This window comes from Mesoplodon mirus, assembly GCF_964341445.2.
Source record: "Mesoplodon mirus genome assembly, chromosome: 11".
Taxonomy (NCBI): domain Eukaryota; kingdom Metazoa; phylum Chordata; class Mammalia; order Artiodactyla; family Ziphiidae; genus Mesoplodon; species Mesoplodon mirus.
The window spans coordinates 100731878-100745895 of NC_138987.1; the positions used below are offsets into that span (position 1 = coordinate 100731878).

At 39.9% G+C, this 14018-nt stretch overlaps 1 protein-coding gene across 6 annotated transcripts in view; it reads left to right on the plus strand.

Moving 5' to 3' along the window:
- The window catches only part of ERC1 (ELKS/RAB6-interacting/CAST family member 1), a 388985-nt gene that overhangs the window by 105304 nt on the left and 269663 nt on the right, over window positions 1-14018 (plus strand). For all 6 annotated transcript variants that reach the window (XM_082635263.1, XM_082635267.1, XM_082635268.1 and 3 more), the window contains exon 7: window positions 1188-1355. In XM_082635263.1, the coding sequence (XP_082491389.1) occupies window positions 1188-1355 (168 nt within the window). The remainder of the gene's footprint in view (window positions 1-1187; window positions 1356-14018) is intronic.

Consider the following 14018-nt stretch of genomic DNA (forward strand, 5'->3'; position numbering starts at 1 on the left):
AACAGTAAATTATAAGTTTATTTTTAGTGCTCCTTAAAAGTAATTTTAATTACAGTAAAATTTATTTCATACTTTCTCATGGGAAATTATTCTCGAAAGCTTTGTCCCTTATGCCTAAGATTATTACAGTCAAAATACTTTAGATACATTCAACTTTTTACAAAGTATTTTTTGTGTCATCAGTGATACTGAGATTACTGACTTCTTATCAAATTTATACTTCCAAGAGTCTATATTTTAGTGTATAGCTAGCTACCTTGCTTAGGCAGTAGATATAATGTAAAAACAGATATGATGTCTGTTAATTTGGCTTACATTTAGAATAAAAGAGTAAAAATTCTTAGAAACACAGTAGAAATGTAAAGGAGATGTTTGATTGTTAAATGTTTTCTAAGTTAAGATGAGAAGAATTTATGGGAGAGTGAGTGGCACCTGTTGATTTATGGATTACTCTTGTCAGAGTAATTCAAATTTGATGATACATGTAGATTCTTACAGAATGAGATTTTATGCGTTCTTTATTTAGGTTATATACTTTTATCCATTTAGTTGATATGACATGTCGTAGGTAATATAACTTTGTAGGTGGAATCTTTTTTTTAGTTCAGTACCCCTAACTCCTCAAAATTATATAATTTTTAGAAAGCACATGTTTATAATGCCTTATAACACTAAAGTGGCTTTTTAAGAAGGACTTTATGTACACTTTCATTTGAGAATGAAAAAAGGACAATGAAGAAATAAATGTGCAGCTTTTGAGTTTAAATAGCAATAGTAGGACGTTTCCTTTTTCTTTCTGTATTCCATCTACACTAATCCTGCTGTATGATTTGAAGTTTCCTATGACTTAAGAAGATGAAAACTGCTTTAGTCGTGTTCAGATGCTTACTGCTATCTCATAGTCATCTAAGTGAATCGGGATTTTTCTTCTTCCATTCCTTTTCTAACGGATTTCAAAAGTTTAGGGGAGACAATACATGAAAACTGGAAATTTTGCTATTAGTTGAATAAGCTTTGTTTTTTTTTTTTTGGTGGGGGGTCCGCTGAGATTAGATGATGCAAAAAGATGAATTGTGTCCTGTCATAAAGTTAATGCTGTATATCTTGACGTGGATCTGTCAAAGATCCAGATCAGAGGTGGTGGTTTTATTTCTTTTTTCCTTATGCTGCTTTTTCTTCTTCTCTAGATTGGTCAGGTGAAGCAGGAGCTGTCCAGAAAGGACACCGAACTACTGGCCCTACAGACAAAGTTGGAAACACTCACCAACCAGTTCTCAGACAGCAAGCAGCACGTTGAAGTGCTGAAGGAGTCCTTGACTGCTAAAGAGCAGAGGGCTGCCATCCTGCAGACCGAGGTAACAGGAGTCATGGGGTTTGCACGGAGCCCATTCCTCAGCGCCTTTTCTTGTGCGTTTACCTGTGCACTTCTTGTTGTGTTGAGATACGGGAGCTATGGATACTGTGGTGATGGATTCTTTAGCGATGTGGTCAGTTATAGTACTAAACTCTAACCGTCTTGTTTCTATTGTTCTTGTATCGAACAAATTAAATCAGTGCAGTTAAGATATGTTTTTGATACTTCAGACTTTGACTAAGTCTGTGCTTCTAAGTAGACTTTAAACTAATGTTATGAAATGAAAAGGTAGTTGTAAAAGCATTTGTCCTCACCCGTGGTAAATCTTTCAGTCATGAATGGGAGTGAGCTTGGTCAGCCTGTGTTGGGTCATTAAGTGTCCTTAATTTTTGGTATTATGAATAGCTTTAAGTAGGCAAACTGTGGAATTCAGAAATGTTTGAGATAAATCTTGTTTTGAACTGCAGATTATTAGACACGTGCCTTCATGTCCTGTTTGAAAATAAAGTTAGCATTTTTAGAAATATTAGAAGATTAGCTAGTCTGCCAGCTTTGATTAGAGGTAGGAACACACTAAATAATTCCAGACAGATGAGAATCTATCATATTTGCAATGAGAAGGAATTGATGATGCTATTTGGATTTGCTGTCTTAAGGAAAATATTTTCTAAATATCTCAGTGAAATAGAGAATTTAGGTAGGAATAGGTAAGCAGTTCTGCTGTATAGAAGAAAAATAAAGCATACAGTATGGATTAATTTTTTCTTTTCTTTTAAAGAACAAGATAATAGATAAATAAAGGCATAGCGTAATGAAAAAGGAATGGGTAGTAAAAAGAATGCATAAAAAAAAAAAAAATCTCAGACCCAGAAGTTCAGAATCTTCAAACGAGGGGGAATGGGAAAATGACCAAAATGTTTCATGTAGTATTTTATTGTTTTACAGTTTGGGATTTTGTTGAAAATGAGAGATTTGGATGATGTATTTATAATTTTCCTTACAACTTATACTTTTTCTATTTTGATCACGTTTCATTTTATCATGATACCTCAGAGGGATATTTTGGGATAAATAAGGCTCTGGCTCTGGCGTCACAGTTACTGAGTGTGGACTTCAGTTTTACCACTTGCTACCAGGTGCAGGGTCCTGGGCACATTACTTAGGTTCATTGTGCCTTGTTTTACATCTGTAAGATGAAGAGGAGTTCCTGCCTCATTAGGTTGTTAGCATTAAACTAACTTATTCACTCCTAGTGCCTGGCACATAGTAGGGTCTTTGTCAGTTATTGGCATCATTCTAATTCTTGTAATACTATCAACTAATATATGTAAACTGTTAAAACAGTTAAGAGAACATTGTTGCTTTTCTTTTCACTGGCATAAATTTTATGTAGAAGGTCTGCTGTTTAATATTTTTATCAAGCTAAATTAAGGTTTATTCAGGGAATTGCAAATATAGAATTATCTGAAAAATGTTACCTGCAAATTTATTAATTTGTGGCTTTATTAGACTTTTTCACATCAATGCCTGGTATGCATGCAGTACTACAAAAGGGTCAAAAGAGGGCGCCAGTGTTTTGGAGGTGAGCCTATTGCCAGGTTTGCTGCTGTGATAGTTTTGGATGGAGGTGGCAGGTGTGGGAACCAGGGAACCAGGGAACCAGGCAGTTGGTTACTGATAATGCAAGCTTGTCACAGTCTAATAGATGACTTCTTCCCCTTGGCAATCCATCCTTCTCTTTGTACCCGCCTCTGAAATAGTGTTCTCATTAGCTAGGTCTCACACAGATGGGCTTGTGATTGGTTTCTTGTACCATAGAGAACAAAGACTGTATTTGTGGTCATTCTTGGATGGTTTTTATATTTGTTTTTAGGACTGAGTTTCAGCAATTACCCCTGTAAGTTATTAGGACAACTGCTCAAATATAAGGGTCTCATTCTAAAAGATAACAGTAGAAAAGCTAACTTCCTTTTGAATTTGGGGTGATTATATGAATGTTATATGCCTGTTTATCAGGATTTGCTTTTTTTTCTTAAGTTACTCTGGTGACACTTGACAAGGCTCACTTTTTCCAAAGCAGCTTTCTCCTGTTGGATCCCATAAAAGACAGTTTGAACCAGCTCTTTGAAAGTTCTCATCTATTTCTATAATTGCTATATTTCTGTTCCTATAATTGCTCTTTTTTAAAAAAATAAATTTATTTTATTTATTTATTTATTTTTGGCTGCATTAGGTGTTCGTTGCTGCGTGCGGGCTTTCTCTAGTTGGCGGTGAGGGGAGGCTACTTTTTGTTGTGGTGCACGGGCTTCTCATTGCAGTGGCTTCTCTTGTTTCAGAGCACAGTCTCTAGGCTTGCAGGCTTCAGTAGTTGTGGCACGTGGGCTCATTAGTTGTGGCTCGCAGGCTCTAGAATGCAGGCTCAGTAGTTGTGGTACACGGGCTTAGTTGCTCCGCGGCGTGTGGGATCTTCCTGGACCAGGGCTTGATCCTGTGTCCGCTGTATTGGCAGGCGGATTCTTAACCACTGCGCCACAAGAAAGCCCCCTATAATTTCTCTTAATTGACCTCATCCTCCTCTCTGAAGCTACCCTAGACTTTCGTCCAGCTCTCAAATCACTAAATTAAGCACATATGAAAAAGAACATGGATTCAGCAGTTTTTTGTTTTTTTTTTTAATTTTAAAATTCTTTAAGGAAAAACGGGATGTGGGAAAAGACCTGTTTTTTTTCCTGTTCAAGGTCCATGGTATGAGGTCCTTTTGTGTTGGGCAGTGTACAGTATATAGTATCTATGGAATTACTCCTGTTTTATGAACATCTCCTTTAATCTGTTGACCTTCACAGAGGTGGTCTGGATTTAGTAGCACTGTGGTCAAAGTATGGGCTTGTCAGACCTGGGCTTGAAATAGCCTTCTACATTTATTAGTTATGTGACCTTGGATGAGTTATTTTACCTCTGTAATCCTCCATTTTCTCATCTGTCACTGAGAATAATAATAATACCAACTTCCTAAGGTTAGAATAGATGTTTAATGTGGCTAGAATAGATTTTTTAATTATGAAGTTCTTACCTGAATTTGGAGGTGAATATTAAATATCAGTGGGTTTAAAATATCGTCGCTGGGGGCTTCCCTGGTGGCGCAGTGGTTGAGCGTCTGCTTGCCGATGCAGAGGACACAGGTTCGCGCCCCGGTCCGGGAAGATCCCACATGCCGCGGAGCGGCGGGGCCGCTGAGCCTGAGTCATGGCCGCGGAGCCTGTGCTCCGCAACGGGAGAGGGCACAGCAGTGAGAGGCCCGCATACCGCAAAAATAAATAAATAAATAAATAAATAAACCTTTAAAATATCGTCGCTGGTTTTTTTAGATGATAACTTTGTAGGCCCCCCCTCCCACCCTTGTACAGATAAACTGTGCACTGTTGAATGACACATCTCTGCCTGTGGCCTTTTGCAAGTTTCTCTGAGCTCTTCAACCTTTTGTTGGAATGTCAAACAGAACTCAGTGCAGTTTGTTGAAATAGCCTTTTATAAGGTCTGCTTGTGTACATTCTCAGTCTCATGACCCAACGCCCTTCATTCATCCTCCTTTCTAGATGGGAACAGTGGGAGATGTGGTGATAGGAAATTATACTTAGTGATCTTGGGCAAGTCACTTAGTTTCGGCTTTGATTTCCTCAGCTTTAAAATTAGGAGTAGTTTAGATTATTTAATTTTTTAAAAATTTATGGGGACTTTCCTGGTGGCACAGTGGTTAAGAATCCGCCTGCCAAAGCAGGGGACACGGGTTTGAGCCCTGGTCCGGGAAGATCCCACATGCCGCAGAGCAACTAAGCCCATGCGCCACGACTACTGAGCCTGCGCTCTAGAGCCTGCGAGCCACAGCTACTGAGCCCATGTGCCACAACTACTGAAGCCTGTCCGCCTAGAGCCCGTGCTCTGCAACAAGAGAGGCCACCGCAATGAGAAGCCCGCGTACTGCAACTAAGAGTAACCTCAGCTCGCCACAACTAAAAAAAGCCCGCACGCAGCAACAAAGACCCAACACAACCAAATAAATACATACATAAATTTTTAAAAAATTATGAAATATAGGAAAAATGCAGAAAACAATATAGTAGACAGTACTCAGATTTAACTTACATTTATGTTTGACCACATTAGGTGATCTTTAAAGGTCCTTTAAAAGAAAAGTTTAAAAAAAAAAGCTCATTCTAAACTAAATATTCAGTGAAAGCAGAAACTTTTGTTGGAATCTCAGGTTTTTAGAACTGGTTGGGGCTAGGAAGAGGCTAGGAATAAATATTCGGAAGCTGTCATTATGGGGGTAGTGGCTAAAGCCTTAGGGATGCATTGGTTTCTCCAGGGGAAGGTTGTATAGAGTGAGATGTAAAGAGGGGGAGATGACAGAGGATCCAGTGAAGAAAACTGAAATGGTGTGGTCAGAGAGTTAGAAAGGCAGTGAGTCATATAATTGCAAAAGAAGAATTATAGGAAACATGCCATTGTTACTGGCATGCAGTTACTGGTGCTCTTGTGCTTTTAGGTAGATCTGTTTACTGATGTAAAACAAAAGAAGGTTAAGATGGGTTGAGATAACTAATACTTTTGTGATCAGAAGTAAAAGGCCAAAAGAGCAATGGAGCCATTTTTCTGTTCATGTCCATTGGTAGAGAAAGTCTTGTGGAGGAAGAACCTTCTGATTTTGTTGAAGTTGGCATAACCTGTTTGCCACAGACCTTGATGCTTGGCAAGCTGGTTAGATGCTGTTCCTTCAGCTCAGTTGATGTGAATAAACAAGGTCTTATTCCTCCTGCCAAGAATGGTGTTAGGGTGATGACTGTGTGTCCTACTAGTCTCCGAGGGACTTTCCTGAATATGTTTTTTGTGGTTTGCAAAATACGGACCTCACGCAAAATTATACTCTGAATTTAGTTCACACCAAACCAAAAGATCAGTGTAGAATTCAGAGCAATTAATCTAGTAGTAGCAAAGTGGTTTTTGTGGTTATTTTTATCTCAGATCTCCAGACCAGCCCATTTAAACTCTGCATTGCATGAAAAAGCAGACCAAGAAAAAGTGTACACAGCTGATTTGAATTGAAAAGATCACTTAGTAGGGCTTCTCTGGTGGTGCAGTGGTTAAGAATCCGCCTGCCAATGCAGGGGACACGGGTTCGATCCCTGGTCCGGGAAGATCCCACATGCCGTGGAGCAACTAAGCCTGTGGGCCACAATTACTGAGCCTGCACTCTAGAGACCACGAGTCACAAGTACTGAAGCCCGTGCACCTGGAGCCCAAGCTGCACAACGAGGAGTAGCCCCCGCTTGACGCAACTAGAGAAAGCCATGCAGCAACAAAGACCCAATGCAGCAAAAAATAAATAATAAATAAATTTATTTTTTTTTTAAAAAGAAAAGATCACTTAGTAATTAGGCTGTGGGCTTGGGTAGTTTCTGTGGCTAATATTTGTGATATGAAATATTTTTAATGTCAAAACCTGCATTTTCCACTGCAATAACACCAAAGGTTTGTATGTTTATAACAAGAGTTTTCATTCTTTACCTTTTTCAGTCACCAATTCTTGTGGGTCTCATACCTGACATTCCCTCAAATCGGCATGCGGGTATTTATGAGTGGTTAGTGCAGGCCCATTTCCAGGTCACTTAGCAGAGTCAGGGATCTAACATAAAAGTGCAGCTGGGGCATCTGGGTACTTTTGGTAAAGAAGCAACAAATATGAGACCTCACAGTTATTATCCTGAGACATTGGTCCCATCAGAATGAGAAACATTTAGAAGTGATGAGGGACGTTTTCCTGCTGCATTCTGATTCCTGACCCACAGATGGAAAGCCTTTCATTTTTCTGAAATTAATGCTGAGAAGAACTGAGAGACAAGGCAGTTCAGGCTTATCTACAGGTTTAAATGTCTGGGCTTTTGACTTCTGCAATAAGAATTTAATAGTGTATTTCAGGGGTATCGGGTAAAATGTTTTTAAGGTAAGTTGCTTTGTTTTTTCGCTTGTGGTTATTGGAATATATAGAATACATATTGGAGGTGGAATATATAGTATACAGAATACAAATTAGAATGTAGGAATTAGGTAGAAATGACTTGGCATGAGATTTATTTATTTTTAGATTTGTGGCATGTGTACTTTCTAAGACTTTGACCTCTTTAACTGTGCAGTGGGTCAGAGGGTTCACGGAGAGCTCCCTCTTGACTCGCCCTGACTGATGGATGCCCTGTAATGGGTTCACTAATAGGAACCACATCTGATACTGTCTGATGGGACTAGTAGCCATGTAGGCGGGCTGGAGCTGAGCCTCAACAAATGCCAGGTGGATAGGGGTCAGTGAGTTCTTCTGGCATCTCGACAGCCTGGTCGTTGAATTTCCTATTCACAAGCATCTTCACTCTGTGGTGGCAGTTCTTTTCTCCCTGTTGAATAAATATTCAGTCTGTTCTGACATTTCCCTTCTGGACCTTTTTTCCTTCTTTGCATAGTGGAGTGTTTCTGATTTTAATAGGTAGATGAAGGAAAACTGGGGGTAGCTTCAGGAATTTTGTCACCTTGCACTTTAGAAAGGACCATTGGAGAACTCAGTGGTGATCATGTATTCCATCTTTGTTCTGCATTGGATTTTGATTCTTGCTCTGAGCTCTCTAGTGCTGAATTCAGGCACCAAAACTGGAAATTTGTAATGTAACATCTTTTGGATTCGCTGGGCTTGGCTTATTGTAGTTCTACTGTTTGTCAGTAAAACACTTTTTTTTTTTTTTTTGTCACTGCTGAGTAATCTTTTCTTTTTCCTTGTCTTTGAGGAAAAATTTAAGTAGATTGGCTATCTTTACACATGTCAAGTTTCCATTTCATATACTATTCATGGGAAGAACTCATTTAGACCTTCTTCAGTTGCTTTCATTAGCCGTTTATAATTTTCAGCATACAGAGCCTGTACATGTTTTGTTAGATTTATACCTAGGCATTTAATTTTTTTGGAGTGATTGTAAATGGTCATACATTTTGAAAATTGAAGTTCAGTATTGCATCACATTTAATTTTGACCAGTTGACAAAATATCAACATTTAAAAAAGCTAGTGTAGGGACTTCCCTGGTGGCGCAGTGGTTAAGAATCCGCCTGCCAATACAGGGGACACAGGTTCGATCCCTGGTCCAGGAAGATCCCACATGCTGTGGAGCAACAAAGTCCGTGCGCCACAACTACTGAGCCTGCGCTCTAGAGCCCTCGAGCCACAGCTCCTGAGCCTGCGTGCCAAAGCTGCTGAACCCCATGCGCCTGTAGCCCATGCTCCACAACAAGAGAAATCACTACAATGAAAAGCCCGCACACTGCAACGAAGAGTAGCCCCTGCTCGCTGTATCTAGAGAAAGCCCATGCACAGCAGCGAAGACCCAGCACAGCCAAAAATAAAAATAAATAAAATAAAAATTTAAAAAGCTAGTATAAATATGCCTCTATTTTCCTTAGTAGTATTTTTACTAAGAACCATTTCAGGCACTTAAAATATAGGTAAAATACTAAAACATTTTAATATGGTAAATGACGTGTAGGAGTTTTGAATTTTAACGTAGTTGGCCTTACCAGTACTTTTTCTTTATGATGTATCCTTTCTGGGTCTTTTAAAAAAAAAAAAAATCCTTCCATGCTGCCCTGTCTTAAAAGATACTTAAAAAGTATCTTTCTTGGGCTTCCCTGGTGGCACAGTGGTTGAGAGTCCACCTGCCGATGCAGGGGACACGGGTTCGTGCCCCGGTCTGGGAGGATCCCACGTGCCGCAGAGCAGCTGGGCCCGTGAGCCATGGCCACTGGGCCTGCGTGTCCGGAGCCTGTGCTCCGCAACGGGAGAGGCCCCAACAGTGAGAGGCCTGTGTACCGCAAAAAAAAAACCCAAACAAACAAACAAACAAAAAAAGTATCTTTCTTTCTAAAAGTTTTAAAGATCTGCTTTTTATATAGAGAGCTTTAATTCCTCTAGAATTCATTTTTGTGTATGATATGAGTCAGGGTTCTTCCCCCCTCCCTCAGTATGGGTAGCCAGTTGTCTAAAAACAGTTTGATACTCTGCCCTTTCCTCACTGATTACAGTGTCACCTCTGTTTATATGTGTGTGGGTCACTAAGTGGTGTGAGTGTGTGGGCTCGCATTTCCGTGGCAAATGTCTGTTGGTTTATTCCTGTTCTAATACCATGCTTTCTAATTTTGCTTACTTAAAAAAATCAAATTTATTGACATCAAATAAACTGCATATATTCAAAATGTACAGTTTGTTAAGTTTTGACACACACCTCTGAAACCAATGGCATGATCAAGATAAAGAACACTGTCCCCTGAGTTTTCTTGTACCTCTTTGTAACCCCTTTCTTCTGCCTCTCCCTGATGTTCTTCACTCCTCCCCACTTCCTCCCTCATATCCAGGCAACCCTTGGTCTGCTTTCTGTTACTGTAATTAGTTTGCATTTTGTAGAGTTTTACATATATGAAATCTTACAGAATTAGTGGTTAAGAGCTTAGGATCTGAAGACAGACCATTTAATCTTAAATCCATGCTCTATCACTTATTTTTAGCTTTGAGATCTTGGGTCTGCTTTCTTCTCAAAGTACCAGTTTTGCCGGTTACCATGGGAAATTGAAATTTTCCACAGGGAAAATACAAGGGAAGAAAATACGATGCTTGAGAATAGAATCCTGAGGACTTTTTTTTTTTTTTTTTTTTTTTTTTTTGCGGTACGCGGGCCTCTCACTGCTGTGGCCTCTCCCGTTGCGGAGCACAGGCTCCGGACGCGCAGGCTCAGCGGCCATGGCTCACGGGCCCAGCCGCTCCACGACATGTGGGATCTTCCCGGACCGGGGCACGAACCCATGTCCCCTGCATCGGCAGGCGGACTCTCAACCACTGCGCCACCAGGGAAGCCCCCTGAGGACTTTTGATATGCTGTGTATGTGGTTGGCAAGCATATACATGACCATGTGCAGGAAGGTTCAGAAGTCTGAGGGTAGAATGAAGAAAACTGTTTAATACAGAAGTAAAGGTCTGTAAAAATAAACATGACTGGAAAAAAAAAAAGATGATGTGAGGCTGTATTTGAAATGATTGCTCAGGCTGGGAGAAAAACAAATAAAACCAGAATGGAGGTGAATAACAAAAAGTTAGGGATGATAGATCAGAGGTTATACTTTGGACAAAGAGTAGATTTAGTAGGCATAGAAGAAAGGAAAGAACCGTGTTTCAGAAATAAGATTTTCAGAGTTTGAAAGTTCTTAGGTGGACCTTTCCAGAATGTAATAAGGTTTACCCTGTATCATTAATTAAAGAAGAATAGAGGAAAATTAGAGGTGCAAGAGTGTTTATTGAGGGGGCAGTGGAACTTGTGCTGACGAATTATAAATGAGACCTGAAAAGACGGCTTCCCCAATTTCTGGCTTGGTGAGACTGGTGGCATTGAGGTGGTTGAGAGAAATACAGTTTAGCAGAATGAAATGTTGTTTATTTACATGTTTTTCCTCTCCAGCATGGTCCAACGTAATTTGTAAGTACATGATGGCTTATCTATATCAGTCTCAAATGAGACTGGTCTCCTAGGGAATTTTCCACAATACTTATTGAGCAGTAAGTACCACTAAACATACAGTACTGGTTCTCAGATACCTTATTGTTTTGATATAATATAGTTTCAATATGTTATTGATGTAATAATATAGTTATGATATAATGTAATAATAATATTTCCTGATGTTTTGGTATTCTCTCTGTGAGTCATTACCCATATTACCTATTTTTAAAAATAAATAAATAATTAATTAATCGTTGGGCTGCGTTGGGTCTTCGTTGCTGCACGTGGGCTTTCTCTAGTTGCGGCGAGCGGGGGCTACTTCGTTGCGGTGTGCAGGCTTCTTATTGCAGTGGCTTCTCGTTGTGGAGCACGGGCCCTAGGCACACAGGCTTCAGTAGTTGTGGCACACGGGCTCAGTAGCTGTGGCTTGCAGGCTCTAGAGCGCAGGCTCAGTAGTTGTGGCGCATGGGTTTCGTTGCTCTGCAGCATGTGGGAATTTCCTAGACCAGGGCTCAATCCTGTGTCCCCCTGCATTGGCAGGCGGATTCTTAACCACTGCGCCACCAGGGAAGTCTGACCTATTTTTTCTTTGTGGGTTATTCTACATTCAGACAGGAAAAATAATATAGTATAAGTTCAAGATTAAAGATATTTTGTAGAAACATACTTGTTATCTTAGATGTGCACTGTCAGTGTGGTAGCCACCAGCCACATGTGGCTATTGAGCACTTGAAACATGGCAAGTCCAAATTGAGATGTGACATAAGTGTCAATTACCATATGCATTGGGCTTTGAAGACTTAGTACAAAACAGAAATGTAAAATAGCTTGTTAATAGTTTTTTTATATAGACTATAGGTTTGAAATGACAATAATGTGTATATATATTAGATTAAATAAAATATATTATTAAAATTAATTTTACCTGTTCCTTTATCACTTTTTAATGTGGCTGCTAGAAAATTAAAAATTTCATAAGTGGCTTGCATGTATGACTCATGTTATATTTTTGTTGAACAGAAAGAAACCCACCTCCCTGTTTTTCTGTAATCAAATGTGTAACTATTTGCTGAACTATAAATCCTTAGTGGGAAAGCAAAAAAACAAAAGAATTTGGTGTGTGAGTATGTTTAATGAAATTTGCTGTGAATAGATTTTAAAATAAGTACAAAATGCCAATGGCATTCTTCATAGAACTAGAATAATTCTAAAGTCTGTATGGAAACACAAAAGGCCCTAAATAGCCAAAACAGTCTTGAGAAAGAAGAACAAAGCTGGAGGTATCATGCTACCTGATTTCAAACTATATTATAAAGCTACAGTAATCAAAACAGTATGGTACTGGCACAAAAATGGATACATGGATCAATGGCACATAATAGAGAGCCCAGAAACACATCCACATTTATATGGGCAATTAATCTATGACAAAGGGCCAAGAATATAGAGTGGGGAAAAGGCAGCTTCTTCAACAAACGGTGTTGGGAAAACTGGGCAGCTACATGAAAAATAATGAAACTGGACTGCTCTCTCATATCATGCACAAAAACAAGTTCAAAATGGATTAAAAGGACTTCCTTGGTGGCACAGTGGTTAAGAATCCACCTGCCAATGCAGGGGACACGGGTTTGAGCCCTGATCCAGGAAGACCCCACATGCCACAGAGCAACTAAGCCTGTGCACCACAACTACTGAGCCTGCGCTCTCGAGCCCACATGCCACAACTGCTGAAGCCTGTGTGCCTAGAGCGCGTGCTCCACAACAAGAGAAGCTGCCACAATGAGAAACCCGCACACCACAACAAAGAGTAGCCCCCGCTCGCCACAACTAGAGAAAGCCCACGTGCAGCAACGAAGACCCAACGCAGTCAAAAATAAATAAATTAATTAAAAAAAATAACCGAAAAACCAAAATGGATTTAAGACTTAAATGTGAGACCTGAAACCATAAAACTTCTGGAAGAAAATATAGGCAGTACCCTCTTCAACATCAGTCTTAGTAATTTTTTTTGGATATGTCTCCTCAGGCAAGGGAAACAGGCAAAACTAAACAAGTGGGACCACATCAAACTACAAAGTTTTTGCACAGCAAAGGAAGCTATTAACAAAACAAAAAGACCACCTACTGAATTGGAGAAGATATTTGCAGATAATATATTCAATAAGGGGTTAACATCCAAAATATACAAAGAACTCATACAATTCAACATAAAAAAAAAAACTTGATTAAAAAACGGGCAGAGAGGGCTTCCCTGGTGGTGCAGTGGTTGAGAGTCCGCCTGCCGATGAAGGGGACACGGGTTCGTGCCCCGGTCCGGGAGGATCCCACATGCCGCGGAGCGGCTGGGCCCATGAGCCATGGCCGCTGAGCCTGCGCGTCCAGAGCCTGTGCTCGGCAATGGGAGAGGCCACAGCAGTGAGAGGCCCACGTACCGCAAAAAAAAAAACAAAAAACACAAAAAACGGGCAGAGGATCTGAGTAGACATTTTTCCAAAGAAGACATACAGATGGCCAACAGGCATGTGAAAAGATGCTCAACATCACTAATCATCAGGGAAATGCAAATCAAAACTAAAATGAGATATCACCTCACACCTGTCAGAGCGGCTATTATCCAAAAGACCGCAAGTAACAAGTGTTGGTGAGTCTGTGGTCTGTGGAGGAAAGGGAATCCTTGTGCACTGTTGGTAGGAATGTAAGTTGGTGCAGCCACTGTGGAAAACAGTATGGAGAGTCCTCAAAAAATTAAAAGTAGAACTGCTGTATGATCCAGCAGTTCACTCTGGGGGTATTTATCTGAAGAAAACAAAAACACTAATTATAAGAGATACATACACCCCTATGTTCATTACAGCATTAATGAACCAAGATATGGAAGCAACCTAAGTGTCCCTCAGTGGATGAATGGATAAAGAAGATGTTGTCTGTGTATGTGTATATTATTATTCAACCATGAGAAAGAAGGAAATCCTGCTGTTTGTGACAACATGGATGGGCCTTGAGGACATTATGCTAAGTGAAGTAAGCCAGACAGAGAAAGCCAAATACTGTGTGATTTCGCATATATGTGGGATCTAAAAAAGCAAA